This window comes from Aulonocara sp. 'chitande type north' Nkhata Bay, linkage group LG9, assembly GCF_057382095.1.
Source record: "Aulonocara sp. 'chitande type north' Nkhata Bay isolate Kocher_YH1m ecotype deep benthic linkage group LG9, A_spYH_male_GT1.1, whole genome shotgun sequence".
Classification (NCBI taxonomy): Eukaryota; Metazoa; Chordata; class Actinopteri; order Cichliformes; family Cichlidae; genus Aulonocara; species Aulonocara sp. 'chitande type north' Nkhata Bay.
Genome location: NC_141352.1, coordinates 18,259,867 through 18,284,224, shown reverse-complemented (window position 1 = coordinate 18,284,224; position 24,358 = coordinate 18,259,867). Strand labels below are relative to the sequence as shown.

The 24,358-nt window shown below is 41.3% G+C and overlaps 2 protein-coding genes across 4 annotated transcripts in view; one reads left to right on the top strand and one right to left on the bottom strand.

Moving 5' to 3' along the window:
* The first annotated feature begins 657 nt into the window (after nucleotides 1–657).
* pan3 (poly(A) specific ribonuclease subunit PAN3) lies at nucleotides 658–21,725 on the top strand. Of its 3 annotated transcripts, none has more exons than XM_086306225.1 (18): nucleotides 658–1,380; nucleotides 2,250–2,371; nucleotides 3,498–3,570; nucleotides 3,659–3,729; nucleotides 3,890–4,034; nucleotides 4,208–4,425; nucleotides 4,736–4,840; nucleotides 4,924–4,981; nucleotides 6,610–6,771; nucleotides 9,170–9,286; nucleotides 9,424–9,525; nucleotides 11,560–11,725; nucleotides 12,005–12,092; nucleotides 12,202–12,341; nucleotides 13,754–13,883; nucleotides 18,173–18,237; nucleotides 18,321–18,459; nucleotides 19,141–21,725. In XM_086306225.1, the coding sequence occupies exons 1-18, from the start codon at nucleotides 1,041–1,043 to the stop codon at nucleotides 19,279–19,281; spliced, it is 2,382 nt and encodes a 793-aa protein (XP_086162351.1). In that variant the 5' UTR covers nucleotides 658–1,040; the 3' UTR covers nucleotides 19,282–21,725. The 3 variants fall into 3 exon arrangements, with proteins under 3 accessions (XP_086162351.1, XP_086162353.1, XP_086162352.1); XM_086306227.1 differs by having other exon boundaries at nucleotides 1,354–1,380; nucleotides 2,250–2,760; XM_086306226.1 differs by lacking the exon at nucleotides 658–1,380 and having other exon boundaries at nucleotides 2,553–3,570.
* The window catches only part of flt1 (fms related receptor tyrosine kinase 1), a 44,519-nt gene continuing 40,430 nt past the window's right edge, over nucleotides 20,270–24,358 (bottom strand). Inside the window, exon 30 of the mRNA XM_086306224.1 lies at nucleotides 20,270–24,326. Coding sequence (XP_086162350.1) covers nucleotides 24,158–24,326 — 169 coding nt within the window. The 3' untranslated portion in view covers nucleotides 20,270–24,157. The remainder of the gene's footprint in view (nucleotides 24,327–24,358) is intronic.

Below are 24,358 nucleotides of genomic sequence, written 5' to 3'. Positions count from 1 at the left end.
AGCCTAAAATATACACGCGAGAAACTACTGTTTTCTCGTTATTGTTGGAGATTTAAAAAAATGGAAGTACAATCATTTTTTCTGCGTGTTTTTATTAAGAAAAAACTGAAGAGGCTGGTTTCTACGTTATCAACATGACAGAGACATAATAATAATGGATTGGATTTATATAGCGCTTTTCAAGGCACCCAAAGCGCTTTACAATGCCACTATTCATTCACTCTCACATTCACACACTGGTGGAGGCAAGCTACGGTTGTAGCCACAGCTGCCCTGGGGCAGACTGACAGAAGCGAGGCTGTCATATCGCGCCATCGGCCCCTCTGGCCAACACCAGTAGGCAAGTAGGGTAAAGTGTCTTGCCCAAGGACACAACGACCAGGACAGAGAGCCCGGCGATCGAACCAGATACGCTTCCCAACCCCCTGAGCCACGGTCGCCCCGAGAAGAGAGATATTGTATGCATGCTGGGAAATATTTGTTCCATCATCTAGTAAGACCAAAAATAAGAAGTAATTTCTTTTTTCTTTCTCTTTTTTTAAAATTTATTTTAAAATGTTTTACGATGTTGCAATCATTTGCTTAATTCTGAATGATAACCGCGCTAAAAAAAAAAAGATAATTTCCCCCTATATCTTTGTCAACATCGCAGATACCTCAAATTTAGTTTGCATCCATACAATTTGTTTTACCCACAATGCACAGCTATGCTAGCGGCTCTGTAGCACAGCACAGAGGCTGCGAGCGGAAAAAACAACAACAACAGGCTACTTTACGAAGGCAGCTGCATGGATAGCGTAAACAACCAAAGCAACAACGACGACCAGGATTTCACATGCAGTGATATTTCCTCAAACCAAAATGCTCCTTAGCCTTAGAATGTGAGTACTCTGGGATCTTAAGTGTTTTCCACCACCCGAAGTGACATTAACCCGCTCCTTTAAGTGAAAACTGGTTGAAAGCTAGCGGGCTAGCACGCTAGCTTCCTGCATCTCTATGTTTGAGCGTCTTCCGGCAGCAGTGGCGGCAGCAGCAGTGCCATGAACAGTGGACTCCCACCTTCAGCTGCTCCGCTCGGGGGTGCCGGGATACCCAATGTCAAGGTGAAGTTTTGTCGATACTACGCAAAAGACAAAACCTGCTTTTATGGAGATGAGTGTCAGTTCTTGCATGAGGATCCGTCCTTGGCGAGTTTGCCGCTGCACGGCGGCGGCGGCAGCCCTGTCCCGTTGTCCATGGCCGGGGGTGGTGGGACGCCAGCGGGGTATTCCCTTGGCGGCTCCGCGGCGGGCTGCCCGGGCGGTGGGGGCACCGGCGTGCCCAAGAAGAGTGAAACATTGGGGCCTGCGAGTACGTCTCTGGAGGGGCAGCTGTTAACCAGTGAGTACAAATGACTGTAAACCAAGGCCTCGTGCAGGGTGACTGACTGTGACTTTACTTTCGGGCCTCACGGAGCTTTGTTAAAATTTTGCCCGAGGATTCACTGAGGCCTCTCAGCGCCAAAACAACGTGGTTTACTTTTACTTGCCAGACATTAGCAAAACAGCCCAGCGTGCAACTAGCATATATCGCGCTCTTTAACTGTCGCCTCACAAGTTTTGACTACACGTTGTGTTACCAGTATCTTAAAAACACAAAACATGAGCCATGCTGCTGTAGCCGAGGAGGCCTGTTGTGTTGTGTGACAGCTGTGAGTGGGCAGAAATCCGCGTCCCACTAACGTTAGCTCCTGCAGCTAATAGCCAGCTAGCGTTAGCTAAACTATGTTTAAACTGACCACTTTAACTTATTCTACCTGTTTGGGTTTCTCCTCCAAAAAAGGAGAAATGAGTGTTTTTATCAGCACTTTGCATTTTCTTCTTCACTTAACTTAAAGTGAAGTTTAGTGTTGTTCTCCAAGTTGAGTCTTTTCTAACACTAGCCTACCTACGCTAACGGTTTAGTAGGCATTGTTTTTGTGTGTTGTGTTTTTGTGTTTAAGTAGCATGCACTTTGCAGTCGTGCATTAAAAGCTGCCCTGGAAGTATTACTAAAAAAGTTTGCTGGTGGTAGCTATCACCTTGGGTCAAGCTTCAGCTGCGGCTCACTGTTTACATGCTTTCAAACTGTGATTGGCTGAAGACGCGCTCACTTGTGCACACATTAGCATGAGTGCATTACATTTTGGACTGTGTAAGCAATTATCTCTAACTGATATGGTCTGGTTGCAGTCCTAATCTGCAAAACTCTGCTTTTATTGTCATCTACAGTCCCAGGGATGGAAGGCGCAACCCTGAGCGATGCCAATCTTACCAACTCTTACTTCAGCAGCAGCTTTATTGGGGTCAATGGATTTGGAAGTCCAGCAGAGCCTAAATACTCAATGATGCAGGTACAAGAGGGACGCTGTAGGTCTGTCACAGTAAATGTACAGTTAAACGAACTGAAAATGAATATATGCGTGTTTTGTTTTGCTATGTTAGGAATACAATGCCTATGAAATTCTGAGTTGATGGTATACCAGTTACATTTCTGTATTGAGTTTGTTGTTATTGCCCTTTCTTTTTTTACAGGGAAACATAAAAACAGCTTCACAATAAACCAAAGTCTTCAAGTTCTTCATCACTCCAACTTTGAACATTTAGCTACTGTGAAATCGATGTGACACAATAGGTTAACGTCAGCCACTGCCATCATTAAGTTTCGTCTTTTGCTGTTGGGAGTCATCGAGGCATTTACTGGCGGGTATATCGCTACATCCCCAGTCAGTGGTTTTCACATGTACGTGACTGGCAACATGGTTATGTTAGGGTTGAACCTTATTTCTTTTCTTTCTTTCTTTCTTTTTGTGCCGTATGCAATAACTTTACTAGTAGACAATGCCCTCAGGCATGCTTTTGAAAGTTCAGATGCTGCTAACGATCTAAACTTGACTCTGCAGGTAGACTGCGTTGCTTTTTGGCCAGTGTTTAATGTCATTGAGCTGCCTCTCCAGTGAGTCTCTCATCTTGCTTTTAGACCAGCTCTGAATCCTTTGTCTTGGACTGTGGCTAGTGATGGTAGTCCTTGTTCAGCTCTCTGGGAGATCTGTTGTGAGCTTGAGGGCCACTCAAACCAGAACCTGGAGCCAGGTGAAGAGCTGGTTCACGTGCTCCTATTTCAAGCTGACAGAATGCTACAGAGCAAAACAAAGAGTGACGTGACCAGCCCAAAGCAGTGAAGTTGGACTATATCCAAAACCCTGGCCTCATGAAAGAGGCAGCTGAATTTGTAGATTAGTTATTAATTTGACACCAACTACTTTGGAACTAAAACATTTATAGGTTTAATACAGCAACTGGCTACCAGCAGCTCCAACCTACCACCACAAAAAAAAGTTTTAGGTTTTTGAAAGCATAATTGGAGACTAAGGCCCTGCAGTTAAATTATTTTATGGTACTTCGTTGTATTTTGATGAACATAATTGGACAGCAGGGTGCTTTTTGTAACACATCTCCTCTGGATGCTGCTCTCCTTAGCGAATGACTACCAGCAGCAGCTCTCCCAGTCTTCTCAATGATGGTGCCAAGAACTTCAGCCACAGCACTCATGGTAAGCTGTATTGAGATATCTTTGGGGCACTAGCTGACACTCATCCACTGAAGTTTGGAAGGGGCCTTCAACACTTTGTGCTTTGCAGATCCAGTGAACTCCCCGACGTCCTCACTGTTCAGTGATTTTGGTGCTCTTAGCATTTCCCAAAGGAGAAAGGTGAGCGTACAAACATTGGGTCATAGCATTAAAGTTCTTTAAGGGTTCAGGATTACATTTTTATATAAGGAAGTACTTGAAGCCAAGATGAGTTAATTTGCCTCCAACAAGACTGATAGACGACTTTTAATTTTTCCATTGTTTTCATTTGTGTTGGCAGGCTCCTAACCCGGCAGCGAGTGAATTCATCCCTAAGGGAGCTCCACGTATGGCCAATATGGCTCAGTCCACTGTCCAGGCCTTCCCCTCACCTCTCTTTGCACATCCTGGTCTCAGCAGCTCCACAGCTGCTGCACTGGCTCCAGGTGTGGGTTTTTTGAGAACTACCCTCTACCCAAACACTTTCTGTTGGGCTCAATTTTGTTTTTCATCTTTAGAAATTGTAATACTTGAGTTCGTGAGGGATTTCCCTCATATATTACTGTGAAATTAAATCTTTTCCTAAGAAACGTTTCTCATGTTCTGTCTCCTTTTTCAGGAATGTCGTTGTCTGCGGGATCTTCTCCTCTTCACTCCCCTAAAATTACACCACACACCTCACCTGCTCCCCGTCGACGCAGTCACACCCCAAACCCTGCCAATTACATGGTGCCCACCACCGCGTCTGACCAGGGTGCACACATTATCCAGAAAGAGACTGTAGGGGGGACGACCTACTTTTACACAGACAACACCCCGGCACCAATGGCTGGGATGGTACGGATACACTGTGCATTCAGTCACTTTAAACACAACAAAATGAATATCACTTAAATCAGTCTGCATTTTTAAGTTTTGATATAAATATGAGTTATTTAATAGGCTTCATTGAGATGTAAATTCATGGCCTAATAGGGACTGTAATTTGGTTTGTTTTTTGTTTTTTTTTGTTTTTTATGACATCACAAGAGTTTCATTCTCTCGCATTCATTTGCATAGCTGCCTGAAAACAATATTTGTATGATCAGACTGGTTTCCATTTCTCAATAAATAGGAAGCTGTATTTTCTTTTTTCTGGTTGTTGCAGGTGTTTCCTACCTACCATATCTATCCCCCCACGGCGCCACATGTGGCTTATATGCAGCCGAAAGCCAATGCCCCGTCCTTCTTCATGGCTGATGAGCTTCGACAGGTATTGTCCTTGTTGACCAAACATTCCCCTTCTCTTCTCTGGAGCTTTATAACTGATGTCTTCTCCACTTGTTTCTTCTTCAGGAGTTGATAAACAGACATCTAATAACCATGGCCCAAATTGACCACTCAGAAAATCCAGGTAGAGCATCTACATTGTTGACATTATAAGGGATGCTTGTGACAACTGACCTTAAACATGCGCTTATAAAACTAAATGGCTGTTTCAGTGTTCTATTTTCTATATTTACATGTAAACAAACTAGCACTAGTGCTCATTGCAAGTCTGATGTAGAGTTATTCTGTCCTGTTAGTGTGCAATATGTTGGTTGTGGGCTCTGTGGGTATGTGTGTGTGTGTTGCTAAGATTGCAACTACCACAAACACAGCACGTCAGCAGTGCTGTGGAGCAACAGACAGCTTTTCAGTGTCTTCCTTAAGGCACGTGTTGGAAAGTCTGGCTCAGATTCAGTTTTAAAATAACTCAGGCTAGTAAGCCGTCATTTTTTGTTAATAGTTAACTCACTGGAGATGATGCCACACACGTTGCTTTTGATCACAAATCCTTGAGCTTTTGTAATAGAGTGAATGTCCGTTTCAGGCTGTCTTGTTTTACTTTTGGTTTCTGTCACGCTCCTACTTCACCTTCTTCAGGGACTTTTTTAAAAATTCTGCTGTGACTGGTTTTCACAATTATTCGAGATAGTTTACCGTCTGGGGAAAAGCTCTTGGTCACTAACAGGGAAAACAAGATTTCTGATTGTTTTGCAAACAAGCTTTTTGTACCACAGGAATATGAACTTTACAGTAAATTAAACCAAAAATCTTGTTTGTTGCCACTAGGGTTGGGCGATTGGACGAATATATCGACTATAGGTTGAGCCCATCGGCGATCGTTTTAACGAGGGCGATTTATTTATTTGCCCATGAACAAGTTTTCTAATAAGGATTTAGCTAATAGAAGCAGCCAACAGAAAAAATAATAATAGCGCTGTTTTAACAGCACCCTCTTTCATCTGCGAGCAAATGCACCCTCCTCAGAGCGCGCCCAAATGCACCCTCCTCAGAGCGCGCCCAAATGCACCCTCCTCAGAGCGCGCCCAAATGCTTGTTGATGGAGCTGCAGAAGCTGGTGATAGCCTAGCATACTAATTCGTATGGTGGACACGTACATGCTCATGTAAGTTAGTCGTGTTTGAGTACTTTGCTCGCACTATACGACTGCACAAGCGGCACACCACTTTGGTTACATCCTTAGGTTTACCGCTCTCATCCCAAATTGGTGACTTTATATATATTTTTTGTGCTGTCAGCGTTAATGTGCGGTCATCACGACTAACGGGATTAACAATTAACCCATCTGGAGCGCAGACTGAGTCAAAATCCTTGAAATGTCTCTGTCAACGCATTTTGGACAGTTTGTCCAAAGTTCATTCTGCGCTCCAGACGGGTTGAGCGCGTTAAAATTTTTAATCGTGATGATTGAATTAACACCGCGTTAACGCTGACAGCCCTAATCTTTTTTGGAAATTAGTTTGTCCATCTTTGGACTTCTATCTTGTAAATGCGCAAATCAGTCTGTGCATGATTATATTGCTCCGCCTATCAAAAAGTGAATATATCACCCATTGTCGATTATTGGACTAAGGATTGTCGGTTGGAACATTTTTACATATCGCTCAACCCTAGTTGCCACTTACATTTTAAATCTTTACTTTTTGTGCAGTATGTGGTGTTTTTTCTCTCTCTAAAAATGCCTGTTTTTGGTAGATGTACCATCTGAGGTGGACAGCTATCACAGCCTGTTTCCCCTCGAGCCCCTTCCCCCACCAAACCGCATGCAGAAGACCAGCAACTTCAGCTACATCACCTCGTGCTACAAGGCAGTGAATAGCAAAGATGACTTACCGTACTGCCTGAGGAGGATACATGGTAAGAAATGTGGCCATCATATGCATTTTTCTCAGATGCCACACACCATGTCAGATAATCCTAAGAGTTGATTCACCCTCCCAATAGCCCAGTTTAATAAGCGAAAGAAGCTGTTCCAGCATTTCTAATATTGTAATGTTGTATTGTAATGCCTGAGCCTGGTTCTGCCAGAGGTTTCTTCCTGTTAAAAGGGAGTTTTCCTTCCCACTGTCGCCAAAGTGCTTGCTCATTGGGGGTCATATGTTTGTTGGATTTTTTCTCTGTTTGTATTATTGTGGGGTCTCCTTTACAATATAAAGTGCCTTGAGGTTAGGGCTGCCACAAACGATTATTTTGATAGTCGACTAGTCACCGATTATTTTTGCGATTAGTCGACTAATCAGATCATCATCCATTGGACGTACAGCGTACAGCTTATTGCACCAGCAGCATCTGGTCTTATATAACTATCATTAGCTTACAGCTTGAAGTGTTTGTGCTAACTAAAAATAAAGACAAGATGGTAGTTTATTAATTTTTAATGAAATTTGCAGATTGTTTCGGTGAAGTTTAATAAACTCCTTGCTTTCTAAAATATAACAGGACACCGGAGTATATTCTCCAGCATCTCACACTTCTGATAATCAGCTGTCTGCTTGACAGTTTTAGCTGTGCAAAAACTATAACTTTAATCTCAGCCAAACCGATTTACTCAGGAACAAATAAAATACTAAAGAAAGCCAAACAATAACATTTTTAAGTTATCTAAGTGACTTATATGTTTAACCTGACTAGCGAAAGACGGCGGTGGGTTTGAAAACGATTTGCCGGGAGTCCGGTGTTCTCACGGCTCTAGTTAGCCTTGCCCCCGCCTAGCTAACGAGCTAGTGGGTAACAGACGTCTCCGAAAACGTCGGAGCGCTTTTGAAAATATGCGGTGTCTTGATAAACTGAGCAGATATTTGAGGTTTACACAGCTACATTCTCGCCTGAAAATATGTTAAACGTTTATTTTGTGACCCAGAAAGAATAATAAGAGTAAAGTTAAAACTAACTAGCTGCCGCCATTGTTGACAACTGCGCTGGGCTGCGCTATGAATTCTGGGACACAGCTTCTTCTTCTTCGGGGTTTAACGACAGCTGGCATCCTTGTACATGCAGTGCTGCCATCTTCTGTTTCAGTCCGTTATTACACTCTTAAATCCTACTACTCATTCCTGCGTCCTTTGTGATCTTACAAAGCTTCAAACGATGCGTCGACTATTAAATTAGTCGTCGACGATTTTAATAGTCGACATAATCGTGACTAGTCAACTAATCGTGGCAGCCCTACTTGAGGTAACTGTTGTTGTGATTTGGCGCTATATAAATAAAATTGAGTTGAATTTAATTAAATGCTTTCATGGGTGCACTGCAGCTCTAAACTTTCAATACATTACTTGGGGGGAGCTGCGACTCAGTCTGACAGAACAGATTTTTATCTCGTAAGCTCTGTAATGCAACGTTTACTTAATGTCCAGTTGAGTTCATGCTAGAATAGAACATTCAATACCTGAGTGAATCCAGCAAGCAGGTGTAGTTCCACCTTCATGCTCTTTCCAGGATCTGCTCCTCCCCAAATGAGTATTTCTGTAACAACAGGCTTTCTAATCTTGTCTACTACATTTGGCCAATGTCCAGACCAGAGAGGTATACCCCACGAAAGTTTGAATATAGCTCAAACTTGTGAGTGTGACTGTGTGTGTGTGTGTGTGTGTGTGTGTGTGAGTGAGCAAGCTGGTTTGACAAAACCGAAACTCCCAGTCGGACAGTGGTTATCAGCTGTCTCTGTTAAGACGGCTTTCTGTGTCAGGCTCTGTTTTGTTTACATAAAAGGGAAGTTTCACATATCATCTGACACTTCTTCACAAAATAATCCCTATGAGTACCGCCTACTCCAATAAGAAGCATGTAAGATGAATATGATGATGATAGAGACCATATCAGCATTAACAGTAGAAATCAACACTGCTGGAAATAAGACAAGAGATGAATGCTATAGAAAATAATGTTAATATTGGGATTTAACTCACAGAGCAATAATTAATTAATGAATTTGATCAAATTATTTTAATGCCAAGGACGTTCTGAAACTTTAAACTCCATAGATTTAAACATGAAATGTTACCTTCCCACAGCCTAATAAAGGAGTTGTGGAAATTGCTTTAGTTTTATAGCAGATAAAACTGAATATTAATTTTATTGACTTGCATCGTGTGTGTGTGTGTGTGTGTGTGTGTGTGTGTGTGTGTGTGTGTGTGTGTGTGTGTGTGTGTGTGTGTGTGTGTGTGTGTGTGTGTGTGTGTGTTTTATGAGCTGCAATCCCAATCTAACATAAAATGAATGTCTTATAAATAATTCATATTTTTAATATGCAAAGGTTTCCGCCTCGTTAACACAAAGTGCATGATGCTGGTGGACATGTGGAAGAAGGTTCAGCACTCAAACACTGTAACATTGAGAGAGGTCTTCACCACCAAGGCCTTTGGAGACCACTGTGAGTGTAATCAGCTGTATTTGAACAGAAATTTTATATAGCTACATGATTTTAGACTTGCATTTTATCTGGTTACATAACTATATTTTATACTAAATTGGCTCAATGTTTTCTCACGCTTTTGTCTTCTTCCCCAGCTTTGGTGTTCTCGTATGATTTCCATGCAGGTGCAGAAACCATGTTCAGCAGACACTTTAATGACCCAGCAGCAGACTCGTACTTCACCAAAAGGAAATGGGGTATGCTGACTGTCCCTCCCTTCCTCGTCCTTTGCTACGAATAGGCCTAGCATCACCTCACACGCCTTTCTGCACTCCCTCCCCTTCACACATTTCGACTCTGTTTACTTGTTTGATAATGAGGTCATCGGCCCAAGTCTATTTGAGTGCATGCTTTCATGATTGCATTGCATGCAGTTGTGCTCATGCCATGCTTATAGGTATGTAGGTAGATGGGTTAGATTGTGCAAACAAATAATACATGATGTTTTTAAGAAATTCAAAGTGTCTAAAAATATGTTTTGGAGAGGGTTTTTTTGTGTTTTTTGAAGTCTTGTTTGGTAGCCTAAGCTGACGGTTGGCAAGCATGGGTCTTTGTGATAGACACACGGGGACTTGGAGGAAACTGTGGCTGAAACTGATCCTAAGGCAGGTGCTGTTAAATAGCCTGTATACAGGAATGACAGACAGAGGAAGCAGAGGCATTCAGACCTTGGTCTTTGTGTCATCCATTCCAAACACTGATAAGAAACCACAACAAATGAGATGTATATACAAGCACGTGTGTGTATATAACAAGTGTCTCTCAGATGCCTTTGCACACGGGTACATGATGATTATACACCGAAATACCAGATAATGTCATCTGAAGCCATTTCATTCTGGAATGGTCTTTAGTGAAACAAACAGGTTCCTTATTCTCACATGTTGCATTGTGGTTTGATTGTGTTGTACACACCCTAACGCTCTACTGCCTGACTTACATTACCCAATGCGAGTGGTTCACATTGGTTGTAAAACTTGCAGGGGGATTACGAGAAAGAAGTGAGTACTGCCCCGATAATAAACACGATTTCTAGAAACGGTAAGCGGTCTTGCCTTATGAGACGCTTGTTCAAACTGACTGAAACGAGTATTTTGATGAGTAAGAATTTCATTAGCGGTTCTCAGTGATGTAGTGAACTCGTCAGTTTTACGTAAAGTAGGCTTCCACAGTTAATCACATTTTAATCTCGGTCACAACTTTGGCTTCCCACAATTAAATGACCATAATTGACTGATATTAAAATTGCGTGCTACATCAATAGAACGCAAAGTAAGAGCAAATCCAAGTGCTCCTTAATCGTCTCCCATGACCCTAACAGCATGTGCTAGTCACAGCTGTTCCCTGCATCCGGTTGCTTGAAGTTTCCGGGATGCAGTCTGGCCCAGGAAAACTTTGTTAAAAGATCAATATAAGATGTAACAGGCCGTTTCAAAACAAAAATCAAATGTCAGGACTGGAAATACTTTGGCTTCAGTGCAAGTGATTTTTAAACAAGAATAAATCCTATGCAAAGCATACGGAGTTGTCTGCACCACAAAGCAACACAGCTAACTTACTCGGCTGTCTGAAAATAAACTGCTGACTAAATGCATGAAGGCCGGAAAGAAGCCTGTACAGCGCATCAGGGTCTCCATCAGCTCACAAAACCACACTGAAATCTCCAATGCCAATAACATTTGATGTGTGTCCACCAAACACATACATAACGAAGGCTTCAGAAAAGTTGTGGATGACTTTATCCTCCTGCGCAATTTTTCCAAATTGGTAAAACCTGCGCACAATGCAAAACCTCACAGGGATCTCACAGCTGTTGAGTGCTTTACAACTAGTTTAATGTGCATCCAACAGATGCACATTAAATGAATGAATGAATGGAATGAATTCCTTCATATTTTGTTTTTAGAAAATGCAATTAAGTCACTTCTTAACTGCAAACAAAGTTGCAATTAACAGGAATGCAGCATAGTGTAAAAGTAAAGATACAGTAAACAATATGTCATTGAGCTTCTTGATTTTATCAGGAATTTTTAGTTGTTTTCTGAGTCTGCACTGTCGCTGAGCTTGTTAATCTACACACTGAAGTTCATGCGTTTTTACTCATATCAGACCTCTAAGAAACAGCTTGTCATGAAGATAAGGTTACTGAGGAAGTAGTCTGAGGTTTAGTTCATAAGTAATGTAAAACCTCACACCACTTTTGTGCAATAAAACTTTTTTCTCATGTGCAGGACAACATGAACCCCCTCCACCACGGCAGCACGCGGGTCTTCTCCCAGAATCCCTCATCTGGGCATACATCGTCCAGCTCAGCTCAGCCCTGCGCACCATCCACACGGCGGGCCTGGCCTGCCGTGTGATGGACCCCAGCAAAATTCTCATCACTGGCAAGACCAGGTATACACGCTATTCAAGTGTCTAAGCACATATTTCATTGTTCAGTATGGATATAAGAATCATAGCCTGTCTCTTATAACCATAAATGTCCATGTGTGAAAGAACATGAATTTATTGTTAAGCTCAGAGATGAAACTATGACTTAAGTGTAAAAAAAAAAAAATCTATTAAAAGCAAAAGAATATTTTCATTCAGCGCTTACGTTTTTCATAACAACGCTACTGTGCATGCACAACAAACGTGTATGTTACCTAATGCCTAATGCGCTAATCTTTGTAGGTTACGGGTGAACTGTGTTGGGGTGTTTGATGTCTTAACATTTGACAACAGTCAGACCAATCATCTTGCCCTTATGCCACAGTACCAGGTACTTTATCAGCTTCATGTGAAATTATTTTATTTTAGTACTGTCGTTCTGTTTTACTTCAAAAGCTGAGGAAGTGTGGTTAAAGTTTATTTTTGTGTCGTTTTTGTAGCAAGCAGATCTCGTGTCACTGGGCAAGGTTGTGCTGGCTTTGGCATGCAACTCCCTGGCTGGCATACAAAGGGAGAACCTGCAGAAGGCCATGGAGCTGGTGTCTATCAACTACTCTTCAGACCTCAAGAACCTCATTCTGTAAGGGGGTGGTGGTGTGATGTTACCCAGTTTGGGGGGGGGGACTAAAATGCCTGCACTTAATACCTGTTTTGGGTTATCACTGGTATCTGTAGCTTGGAGGAATCTTCAGTTTACTTCCCTGTTTTTTGGTGGTAGAGTGGCTAAGGTGATGGCAACCAGACCTAAATTAATAAAATGAAAAGTAAACAAGTCAGTTAACATTGTCCACCTAATTTATCTGTATTAGTCTAGCTTGGTGTGAGAGTCCAAAGGCTGCTACATACTGCTGTTATTTCCTTTGTATGTTCCTTATTTTACTGCCTGTTACACATGTCGCGTGTCAGTGTAGCTGACAAACTCATGCGATGTGAAACAATATTAATGGACGTGGCGGTAAACGCATTGGTTTTATCGTAAGTGCAATAAAGGCTTCTGTACATGTATTGCAACAAACACAACCACATTGAGACTGAACAAAAAAGTGTTGTCAACTCATTCTGACCACAATCCGTGGTTTAACTTAAACTATTTCAAAAACACAAATAAAAGCTGTCCGTGGGGCAAGAAGGGACTACTGAGCCTTTACTGTTAGCTTCCTCTATGTTATGTTAGCTCTACCACGAGCAATCAATGCACTTCTGCTGACAGGTATTGTAGCAATACCTGTCAGCAACTTTGGAGTCGTGTCAAACTTCTGTAGGATTAATTGTAATCGGAAATGATTAGAACATTTAAAAAAAAATCTTGACCTAGGATTCAAATAGTCAGATTTTATGCATTTCTCAGTGTCTGTGTTAGTCCTATGCAGTGTTTCTGTTATCTGAAAGACGTTTATCTTTATGAAAAAAGAAAAAAAGACGAGGTCTTCAGCACCTAAACATGCAATCATGCGATTCGTGTATTGAATAAGTAAGAAGAGCTGAGAAAAATATCTGCAGGGACTTTCAGTCAGTGTGACCTTTTTGTGGTGGTGTGAAGCTAAATAACCTTTGAAGTTTAACGGCCATTGACTTATCAGATCTGCGTCCTGTAAATGAAGTGAGAGTTGACCTCTTAATAGAACTGATGCTTTTATACTTCAGTAAATTGTGACATGCAGTATACTCAGGCTACTGTCACAGGTGGCATAATAACATGTCAGCTGAGTTTTCACTTAATTTTGTCTGCGTATAGATGAAATTAACCAAAACTTAGCATATAAGAGAAAGCTGGAATCTGATTGGTTAGTAGCGTTTGATCTTCTAATTGAAGCACTCACACTTGTGCTCTTTAAGGTTTTAGCAGTGTTTTATACCTTTTTGTCCACGGCTTGCACCTTATACTTAATGGTGAAGAAGAAAATGGCAGTGTGTAAAGAAACCGCCTTCTTGTGAGTGCAGTGGCGCCTGACCTGAACTCGCACGAAGGTAAATTGTTGCTGTGTTTTGCAGGTATCTGCTGACCGAACAGTCTCGCCTGCGCAGCGTCAATGACATCATGCCGATGATTGGAGCCAGATTCTACACACAACTGGATGCGTCGCAGATGAGGAATGACGTCATTGAGGAGGATCTGGCCAAGGTATGATGAAGGTTATGTTGAATACACAGAGAAGGTCTGAACAGAAAACGTGTCTGTAACATGAATCAGCCATATTGTTTACTCCATGTGCGGTGGATAAAAGGGGGTATTACCTTGGTTAGCAAATAGGGAAGTTTTGTGTGTGTGTGTGTGCACGCACAGGATGTTGTACAGTATATTGTGGACTTGTTGGAGCATCGATGTGTGAAACGCCCAACCCGACCCCATCTCAGTCTTTTTCTTTCGGTCAGGCCCCAGCTTCCTCTTCCGGCCTTGTCTCCGTGCTGACACGCCAAGTGAAGTAGCTTGTGGGGTTTTGTTTTTTTTGTTTGTTTTGTGTTTTGTGTTTTTTGTTTTTTTTGTTTTTTAAACCTCCTAGCTGCAGACCCTGTTTACTATCTATTCTGAGTAGGTGTTATGAAAACAGAGTTCTTTAAATTTGAGTGATGTCAGTAATGTTTCATGAGAACACAAATGGTTCTCAGTAGTATGAGTTTTTTAGTCCAAACTCAGCTAATGACAGTATGTAGATGAAGCTGAATGCATGCCTGCGTGTGTAAAAATAGCAGTAGCCCCCTGCGTTTTCCTGGTCACTCTTATATTGTTGAAGAAAAGCTTTATTTGAAAGTTAAAAGTTTCATGTAAACCATTTTGAGTTTGTGGTTGCATCATTGTAACAGTGCTGCTGTGTTAAGTTACAGGTTGTTGTTGCTTCAGCCATGATGCTGCTTTTAAAGACACTCGTTAATCTTTAATTTAGATTCTAATTTGGTCATTTTGCCAAGAAGCACTCATTGTTTTGTTTTCTTGTGATGTAGATGTAGTAATACAAATACAGCTGGTATCTATCACTGGTACCCATGCTTGATATTTTTAGCCATCTGGAACACATCAGATTGAATGATTTTGAGGTAGACAAAGGAAATCTCATGTTTGGCTCTGCTTGCAGCTGTAACTGTTCATCAGATAGGGAGAGGGTTAACAAAATGAAACAGACACTGTTCAGTCAACTCCAGAGACCCCCCCCCCCCCCCCCCCCCGCCCCCCTCCAAACAATGTATCCGTAGCAGTATGTTTACAGTAAACGGTATGTAATTTAAACACTATGGTTATTTGCTAACGATACAAAGAGGAGATTTGAAATGTTTTTCTCCTAAACTGTATGAACTGTGTGAATTAATTGCCAGCAGGATCTTTTAACAGAAGCTTGGACAGAGCATTGTTTGCACCTCATTCTTTTAACAGGTCCCTGTAAGCTTTTCATTTGCCTCAACCTCATTCTTTCACAGTATTTCAGTTTGTAATACCTCAGTGGTAAAAGGATGGGTGAATTGCCGTCAACCCGCTGGGCGGGCGAGCGGTTTGGACAGCTAAGTTTATGAATCCGATAACTGGACAGCCAGTCAGCGCAGGAGCTTCAGATTCATACCATAGGTGCATCTACTTAAATTTCTTGGATGTTTGAATCTCAGTAACTTGAATCTCAAGCTCAGAGTAAGTTTTCTGAAAATCTTGTGACTGCGATAACTTGAGAACAAGCGGACGTGCAATTTTGAACAGGTGCACAGGTGTGTCTACTAGAAGGCTGAGGGGGTAGCACTGGTGGTTGTTTTTATTTTTTGTAAATTAACGCTTTTAAGTGCGACAGACCTGAACTGCAGTCAGCCCTGATTTAGGCTTCTGCAGTGAATGTCTGTAGAAGCTATGATGTAGCCAGCGTAAGTGGCTGGCATTTATGCTTGTGTAGCTGCTTTGTGTGTTAATTACAATGTGATTGTGTCCCGGTTGTTTACATGTGGTGCCAGCCGATGGAAAGAAATACAGTTCCTGGGACGTTTGTTTGTTTGTTTGTTTATTTTTTTGTCCCTCTAGTTTTTCCTCTTCTTTGTTCATTCCCTCGCATCCATTCTGATCATTTGCTGACATTTGTGAGTTCTTATATTATTATTTTGATTACTATCCCTTCTACTGAGACAGACGCGTAATGTGGTTTGGCATTGCCTTACTGAAAAAACTGCCCCATAAACCTATACATGTCATTTGGTATTGGTAGTATCATCACAGATGTGCAAGTTACCCGTCTTGTGCAATAATGCAGCTCCACACAGTCATGAAGACTTTGCTCTAATGGCAGGCAAATTCAGCCTGAAGAACTCAGCATCTGTGATTTGCAGAAAGAATGTCTAATGTTGATTAGCCAGGCCACAGTAGAGGTAAACACTTCACTTCAGAGAAGACAGCAGCGTTTCTGGATCTTGTTATTACAAGTTCTTCCATTTGCATGGTTTTCCGCTTTCCTTTTTAGTCAGTGTGGCCTGAGTGGTGTTGAGCCTCGATATTTGCATGTGTCTGCATTTGCTGAATTTTTAAAATTATTTATATACTAGACCAATCTCTGACCAAATCCCCAAATTCTTGTTTCTCAGCATCACAGTGAGAAAAACCACAGTTTTTCACAGACTTTTTTAAAAGACTATTGACTATTATTAACTCATTTTTTTTTTAAGCGGCATGAAACTATTCCGGTCTTTGTCCCCAACATCATCGAAACTTGTTGCTGGTATCAAATTCCAAAACGGCAAATATTTATTATGAATCAGTTCCTTAGTTTCAGCGTTTTGGATGTTCTCATTTTCATTTTTAAACTCTATATATAGTTCAAATAGATCATTGCATTCTGTTTTTATTTCCTTTTAGGTTTATTGGATCCTGAAAAAGTTTATTTTTTTGTTAGTGTTAGTAGTAGTTTTCTTCTGATTCAGTTAGTGGACACAGAAGCTAGTCTGAAAATACTGTTACAGAAAAATGAATCCTGAATACATTTTCAAATGAGCCGAAATGATTGGCCAGTTGATTTTCAGTAATTGTCGCTTTGTCCAACAGTGAAGATACAGTTGACAGGGTGAGACAGAGGAAGAAGAGAAAGGAGAGGCAGGAATTAATTATATCTGCAGACATGAAGGTGAGCTGTAATTTGCTGCAGTGCAGTAATCTGTCATGGAGTGAGCAACATCACGTTTTCAACAACTTTAGGTGCAGATTTAAAGTTACAGTACGCGTTGGTGAAGAGTGTCTAGCATTCTTGGGCTTGGACACGATGTGAGAGTGTAAACAAGCTGTTTTTCAGAGGAAAGGTGTGAATTTTGGGACACTCAAGCATTCACTGGCATACCATTAGTTTATAACTATCTGTTGTTGTTTAGCTGGCCTGTTGTCAGCTATCCAGAGATGAGAGGGTCCCACGTGTAATCTGCTGCCAATAAGTAACTGCGACAATATCTGGAATAAGCAAGCATGTTTATGCCTGTTTTTGTTCATTTGTGCAGTTCAGGAGATAAGGGATGAGGTGGAAATGAGGGAGGATGTAACAAGAAGGAGATTATTAAAATATACATGTACAAGTGTTAAAAGAGATGTTCGTGCGTGTGTGTTTTTTTTTTTTTTTTTTTTTTTTTGGGGGGGGTGTTTAAAGCTATACTACATGTATCGCCAGTCTCTAGCCACAGACAAACAGGGAAATGGCGACGTCTATCTCAGCATGACATGACAGCATGGCAACTTCCACAAACTGGCACCTGCTCGCATTTATTTTTAATGGATTATTTAAGTTAAAGATGTTTATGAGAATGCATCACATAATTCCACCCTAATCAATGTATATTTATGAGTACATCATTCTTTTCTCTATTATGTGGATTAGGTTGGGTGGTTTTGATGTGTAGGAGCCATGATGTAGGTGTAATATTGGTTTACTTCTGTCTTGCACGTCTTTGATTTCAGAGAATTGTTTTTTGGGTTCACTTTCAGTCAGAGGGAAGTATCTTGTAGACCCTGTGAGAGAAAACGGAGCTCAGCACCATGTATGGGCAGAAAGTCAACAGCAGCGGTTTCAGTTTTTGGAAGCATTCCTTGCAGGGGGAACCTGAGCTTTTGATTTGAAATTGGTGTTTTATAAGAGAAAATCCCACTGGAATATATGTTTGTTTATTTATTTATCTCCCTGCCCCACCCATCAAATTTAAACCCCCTCTCATTTGGCCCATATTCATTGCACTTAACATCTGTACTCTGTTTACAGCTGCAGGAATGAAAATACAATTTAAAGCAGCATTCACTGCATGTTGGTAATGAGTGGGGAATTTTACTGCCTGCTATCGCCACTAGTGGCAGAGTATTTTTCTCCTCTGGTGTTGCTTTCAACGTTGCTTCTTTCAACTGAAAGAAAAATGAAAATTTCTGGTGCAGACAAATAAAATTGGCCCCCCTGTTTTGTTTTGTTTTTTCTGCAGGAGGTGCAAAATGGCCGACTCTTTCGCCTGCTGGCCAAGCTGGGCACCATAAATGAACGTCCAGAGTAAGTACCACTTGTTGAACATTGCATCATAGTGTGTGATTTATTTCTGTTACAACTGCATAGTCTTGTGTTGTGCCAATCAGATTCCAAAAGGACCCAACGTGGTCAGAAACAGGCGACCGGTACCTGTTGAAGCTTTTCCGGGACCACCTGTTTCACCAGGTGACAGAAGCGGGGATGCCCTGGATTGACCTCAGCCACATCGTCTCCTGCCTCAACAAAGTCAGGGAGCTTTCTTTTTTTTGGTCTCTTTTAATACTTTTGTTTTTAAATAAGCAGATATTTGATAAGTTGTGCACTTCGTGGAACTATTTAATGTGTACAAGTTAGGCAAACATGCACAGCAGCCCAATTTTCTGTTAATGCTTCAATAGCATAGGCTAAAATCGCACATCAGTGTGCCCAGTGACTGCAAATGGAAGTTAAAAAAAAGATTAACATGTTTTACAGTGTAGCGATTTTCCAAATTTCAGTTCCAAAACACTGAATTATACAGTATGTCAGTCCGAACCAGCACCATACATGTGTAGATCCTTTTTAACCACCAGCTTAACTTCCTTGTCAAGCTGTCACCGTTTTTCTTAACACTTTAGTTCCTCTTTTCACTTCATTAGCCTGAATCTAATTAAAGCTGTGACTTTTCGCAGTTACAGCCTTTTCATTTGAGTAAACTGTTGTATGAATAGCTGCACTCACTGTTAAATTTGTGTCAGATAGTCTTATCCTGTTATCGGTGCACCCACATGACCTTGTGACTTGCAAAAGCGATCCCAACTGATTGTCAAAACAGTTGCTTTTCTCATAAGAATGAATTGCTTTTGTATGCTAACTGTAGCAAAACAGAAAACAACACTTACAAAATATACTTTTTTTTAAAAAGTTCTGTTTCTTGTGTTCATTTAGCTGGACGCAGGCGTTCCTGAGAAGATCAGCCTGGTGTCTCGCGACGAGAAAAGTGTCCTGGTTGTGACCTACTCGGACCTGAAGCGCTGCTTTGACAGTACCTTCCAGGAGCTGCAGGCCGCTGCATCCGGCTCTCTGTAGCGCCGCTTTCAGGCCCGGCAGGGTGGAGTTGCCGGGACCTGGAGCACATTTTTGCACTACAGTGGAGGACCAGGCTCAAAGAGATGACATCAGCATGGCAAAGGCAGCGGGGCAGGGCTTCGTGAACCTCAGTCACATACACTGACCCTGTCCACCAGGAAGGCTTTTCTAAAATGTAACTTTTCTTTTTTAGTTTTCTTAAACCCCACAGCTGAAAGTTTAAAAACAAAAGGAGGAAAACAAAAGTTTAAGGACAAACATGGAAGCTGTGACGAACACATATGATGACATTTTTTTAAGATTTGGGGAACAAAGTGAGACACAAAACATGACGTTTTGAACTTTTCCTGCTTTTATTGTTTGTTTCTACAGCTGGGGTTTATTTTTCTGAGGAGGATGCACTAAGATTTTAATTTTTTTGTCAAGTTTTGTTATTTTTATGAATATGTGTGAGTGGCCTACAGGGTGAACAGAGAGCTAAAATCACACATGGACATAAATTACCAGAGCAGACTCGGAATTGAAACAAAAACAAAAAAAAAGAAATCTAGCTTTCTACTGACTGCATCTTTCTTCCGGTTGGAGACCACACCCCTTCATTCTGAAGCACTTGGAGACGGGAGACACCACTCAAGGCTTTCATTGGAGTTGGACAGCTAACTAGCTTTAGCCTTGGTTGATGGTTCCCTTTTGACAAAAGGAAATAAAACCACTTGGGTAGGGCGGGAAGGGTTTGTAAAACTGGAAAACAAATAAGGTTTTCAGACATTTTGGTTCAGGAGATTATGGAATTTGGATTCATTTGCAGTGGGGTGGCATGGAATGGGATTTGGGATTGGGTGGGTGGAGACTTGTGGTGTCTATGGGCACTCAGGAAGAGGTGTCTTCTCCTGGGGTAGTGTGAGATGGGGTGGGGTGGGGATGCGTGGTTTCTGTTGGCACTGAGGAAGGGGTGTCTTCTCCTGTTGCCGTCTACCAAGTGTTTGTTTCATATGCAGCAACCACCTTTGGTCAATGGACATGGTCGTGGCATCTACCGCTCAAGGAAGGGTCATTTTGGCTGTGCTACCCAACACTTGGGTGTAGCCCATGGGTGGGGCTTCTGTTGAGGTGGAGCCATAGCTGCCTCTTTGTGGAATGTCCTTATTTGGTCCCACACCTATCTTCTCACCTCTAATGTCCCTTATATATGTCTCTTTCTTACTGTTCCCTCTTTTTCCATCCCTTTTATCCCAAACTTCACCTCCCCTCAGGGGGTCTGGGCCCCTCTACTTTTGAGAAAAAGCAATGCTTTTGTGACTTTTTCCCAGCTGTTTTTTTTCTTTGCTCAGTTGTTGTGCAGGAATGCATGATGGGAAATTGGGAGGGCTGTCAAGTTTTCTTTTTTTGCTTTTTTTGTTTTTATTCTGTGGACCAATTCCAGCAGGGGTTTAGGTAAATGGGAAGGGGATGGAGGGCGAAGGAGGATACAAACAGGGCACCACCTGTAATTTGTTTTATTTGCGTGTTTATTTTTTTAAGATCATGAAATACAAACGTGCTGGAGACACAGCAGCAGCGCTGGCTGCTGCACTCACTTGGATGACTTGGCTTTCTCTCAGGATGACGAACAGCTGGATGGGCCCAATGATTGAATGTGTCTGGCTGTCATTGGCTGCCCCTTGTCCAGTCATATAGATGAGCTACAGTGGAGTGGGCGGGACGTCTTCAGATGGCGGTTTTAGGAAGTTAATGTAAGTTTAAGACATTGTGGGGGGGATTTCATGTTGCCCTGAAGCACAGATCTACTTTTGGTTCATTTAACATTCAGACATTGTTCATTTACCTTCAATTACCCAGAAAACAACAAGCTAAGTTCTGCCAAGCTACAATTGCTGATTCGTCCGATTCAGATTTTTCATAGAAACATTTAAATGTTACAAACACGAGACTTTAAAGTGACAAAGACTCTAACACACAGTCGACACAGTTGAATCATGATGATAGAGGTCAAAATCAAGTAAACTGTCCCAGATGCAGTCGACTTATGTGAGCTTTTCAGTGCGGTCTGTTCTTGGGGGCAACAACAAACCTTCAGGGTGCTGGCTGTGTTAGATCATGTACTACTTCCTCTGTTTTAGTAAATGAGAAAAAAAATGAACCGACAAAACTTATCTGGTGAATGTGGTGCTTTAGGAAACCCTTTGAAACAAACTTGCACACATTTTGAAAAACACACACGCCCCTCCTGACTCGGCCTGTGTAACGTCAGTGCTCATATCACTGTATTCCACATGATAACACACACTCCGGTTAATATTAGTGATGACCTTCTCCTCTTCCCCAACATCAACACACCTACAATCACCATCTTAGTATGTTTTAAGCCCCTCTTGTGTTCTTGTCTCAAATTTTTGCAATATTTGTGTGTACAGCAGTATTTTAATAAAGAATACCAAAACTGATACTGATGTTGAGTCTTTTTTTGGGGGGGGGGGGGCAGTTACAGAGACCATCATTTTTTAATATATAGGTAAAATATAACAGTCATACATAATAAAAACATGGATTTTACTGTATTATAAACACATTCCTCTTTGGTTTTCTTTGAAACTGCATGATGGGCTTTAACCTCACTTATTACTGGTTTAAGGCACTGCTGTAGCTTATCTCCTTGGGTGGGTGGCTTGTGCGGAAAGGCTGCTGAGACCTGAGTTTAAGCTTGCCCTGGACCATTTCTTGTGTGTCATTTCCTGCTTTCCTATACCGACTTATCAAAATAAAGGCTGAAACTGCACAAATAAATAAAATAGAAAAAAGTCTTAACTCACTCCTGTTTCAAGACAAAATTAAGATGCTTTTATTTTCACAGCAAGGTCATGTTAAAAACTCGCAGTGTGACACACAGGACTTCATCTGGGAATAAAACTGAGACCATGAGCACACTGAATCTTTTCCAGTGGTATTCCACCAAAGTGAGATTTCAGAGTTTTTAGATAACCTTGCAGTGAAAATAAAGGCATTTTAATTTTATCTTCAAATGGCAGCGTCTTAGGCTTAAATGGAAACAAAACAATACAGGTATCCCTTCTAAAGAGCACCTCAACTAGAGGTGGGTTCAATGGAGGACACACTCAAAAAAAAAAAAGAAAGGGTGGTCTTTAATGTGTAACCTGCATTTGGATGTGATATAGAAAAAAAAAAGAAACATTTATGTTGTCCAGAAAAGGCAAAAGCAGCTGTATATGGATTTGGGCTGTGATGAAGTCTTCAACAGAGCTGTCTGCCCACAACTAACCAACTAGTATTATAAAGAGGAATATACAAACAGGATCAACTAATCATAACTAAGCTAATCTTTGCACATTCAAAGGTTTTTGCAAATGGAAACAAACCCAGCATGAATGATTTTATGAATTAAAGAATACATTGAATTAAAATACACATACTCAGTTGACAGTTTATTAGATACACTTAAATCTTGGAGTCTAACACCGTGGCCTAAAAAAAAAAATCACATTGAGTCTTGGAGAGCGTGGAGGATCTATCGTCCTCACACCAGTTTCATTGTCAGATATTTACCGTAAAACATGAAACGTGTTGAGGCGGCTGCTGTTGGGATTTGATGCTATATAAATAAAATTAAATAGATTTGTTTCGTCTGCAGTGGAGACTGTGAAAAAGTTAGCGGTCTAAAGACGCTTCCTATTAGAACAGCTTTGCATTATTCACTGTCGAAAAACAAAATCCTTGTTTATCTTCAGACTACGCCTTAATGCAACTCGTTTGTCACCTTTCTAAAATAACTAGTCTTAGGTACCAGCTTCCCTCTAACTGGTTGCCCTTGCAAACGGATGTTTTAAGCAGCAGTTGAAAATATAGACTTACTAACATGGTGACCTCATTCAATATTATGGCCATGCCGCTGTATTTTTATGGTAGGAATAAGGAAACTGATAGCAGGTTCCCTTTAATGAATGTAATTTTTTACCGAGGCTGTTGTGTTGGACCGCAAGATTTACAGCTACGTGTACCTATTAAAGTGGAAACTGAGTAAAATCTACACTCACAAATGGTCAAATTTAAGGTAGTAACATTTTGGTTGCATAACTAAAATAAATACAGGTACATACATTGCGTCTAGCTGTATAATTCAGTGGATAACAACTTTTTCCAGCATGTAGTGGTTGTGCAAGAGGAGCAGTTATTTTATACAGCAGTGCTCCTCTTTACAAGGCTTCAGGCATGAGGTACCAGTACAATAAGCTCTGATAGTTACATACTAGTGAATACATTCTGCATAACTGTACGGGTATAAGTATTGTCAGGTAAGACTTAGCTGCTCGTAGAAGGGGTAATGTGATGGAAAAGCACTGAGATAATACTTGTGAGGACGCTTTGTTGTACAACAGCATGTGATTTTGCAAAAGTTTCTTAACCTCCTAAGACCTGAACTCTTACACGGCATGCATTTCTAATTTCTCTTTGATATTTGGGCATATTGGGGCCCGATGAATGTAAGAACAAAGAATTACCGGATTCTTTTTTTTAACCTTATTTTTGTTTTTAAGAAAAATAAGAGCCACATAAGAGGATATTATTTTAAGATTTTGATAGAACAGTAGTAGTATAATGTCCTTGTAAGTGGATATCAGGCCCTTGCAGAGCAAAATTGAGTATTTTGGTCAAAATAACCCAAAATGTGATGTCCACATATGTGGACGCCAGGTCCTAGGAGGTTAAACGAGTTTGGCTGAAGTATCTGGGGCATTTAGACGTGCAGATACTATAAAAAGTGAGGTGGGGTAGATTAAAAAGTGTAAGATGAGGTCTGGAGAAATTATAAAAAGCTGTATAAACCCTGTATGAAATTGTGAAAAATACACAAGCGTGGATGCTAAAGGGAGGGGTAGAGGAAGGCTGAGTTATAGTCTGGAGGAGGGGAGCCTCCCTCGTCAGACTCCCAGTCACATGGCAGGATCGAGGGGTCATTTTCACGGAGGCCTGCAATGTCACTGCACAGGAAGGGCACCTGGGTGTCTCGACACTTGGTGAAGGTGAAGAACCTAAACAGACAGATTGAGATCAATTGCCTCGT

Bases quoted from the DNA above. Each gene is read 5' to 3' on its own strand.
- pan3 (XM_086306225.1), top strand. From the start codon at position 1,041: ATGAACAGTGGACTCCCACCTTCAGCTGCTCCGCTCGGGGGTGCCGGG. The intron at 11,726-12,004 runs GTATACACGCTA...TAATCTTTGTAG, and splicing joins CTCATCACTGGCAAGACCAG to GTTACGGGTGAACTGTGTTG. The intron at 13,884-18,172 runs GTATGATGAAGG...TTTTTTCTGCAG, and splicing joins TTGAGGAGGATCTGGCCAAG to GAGGTGCAAAATGGCCGACT.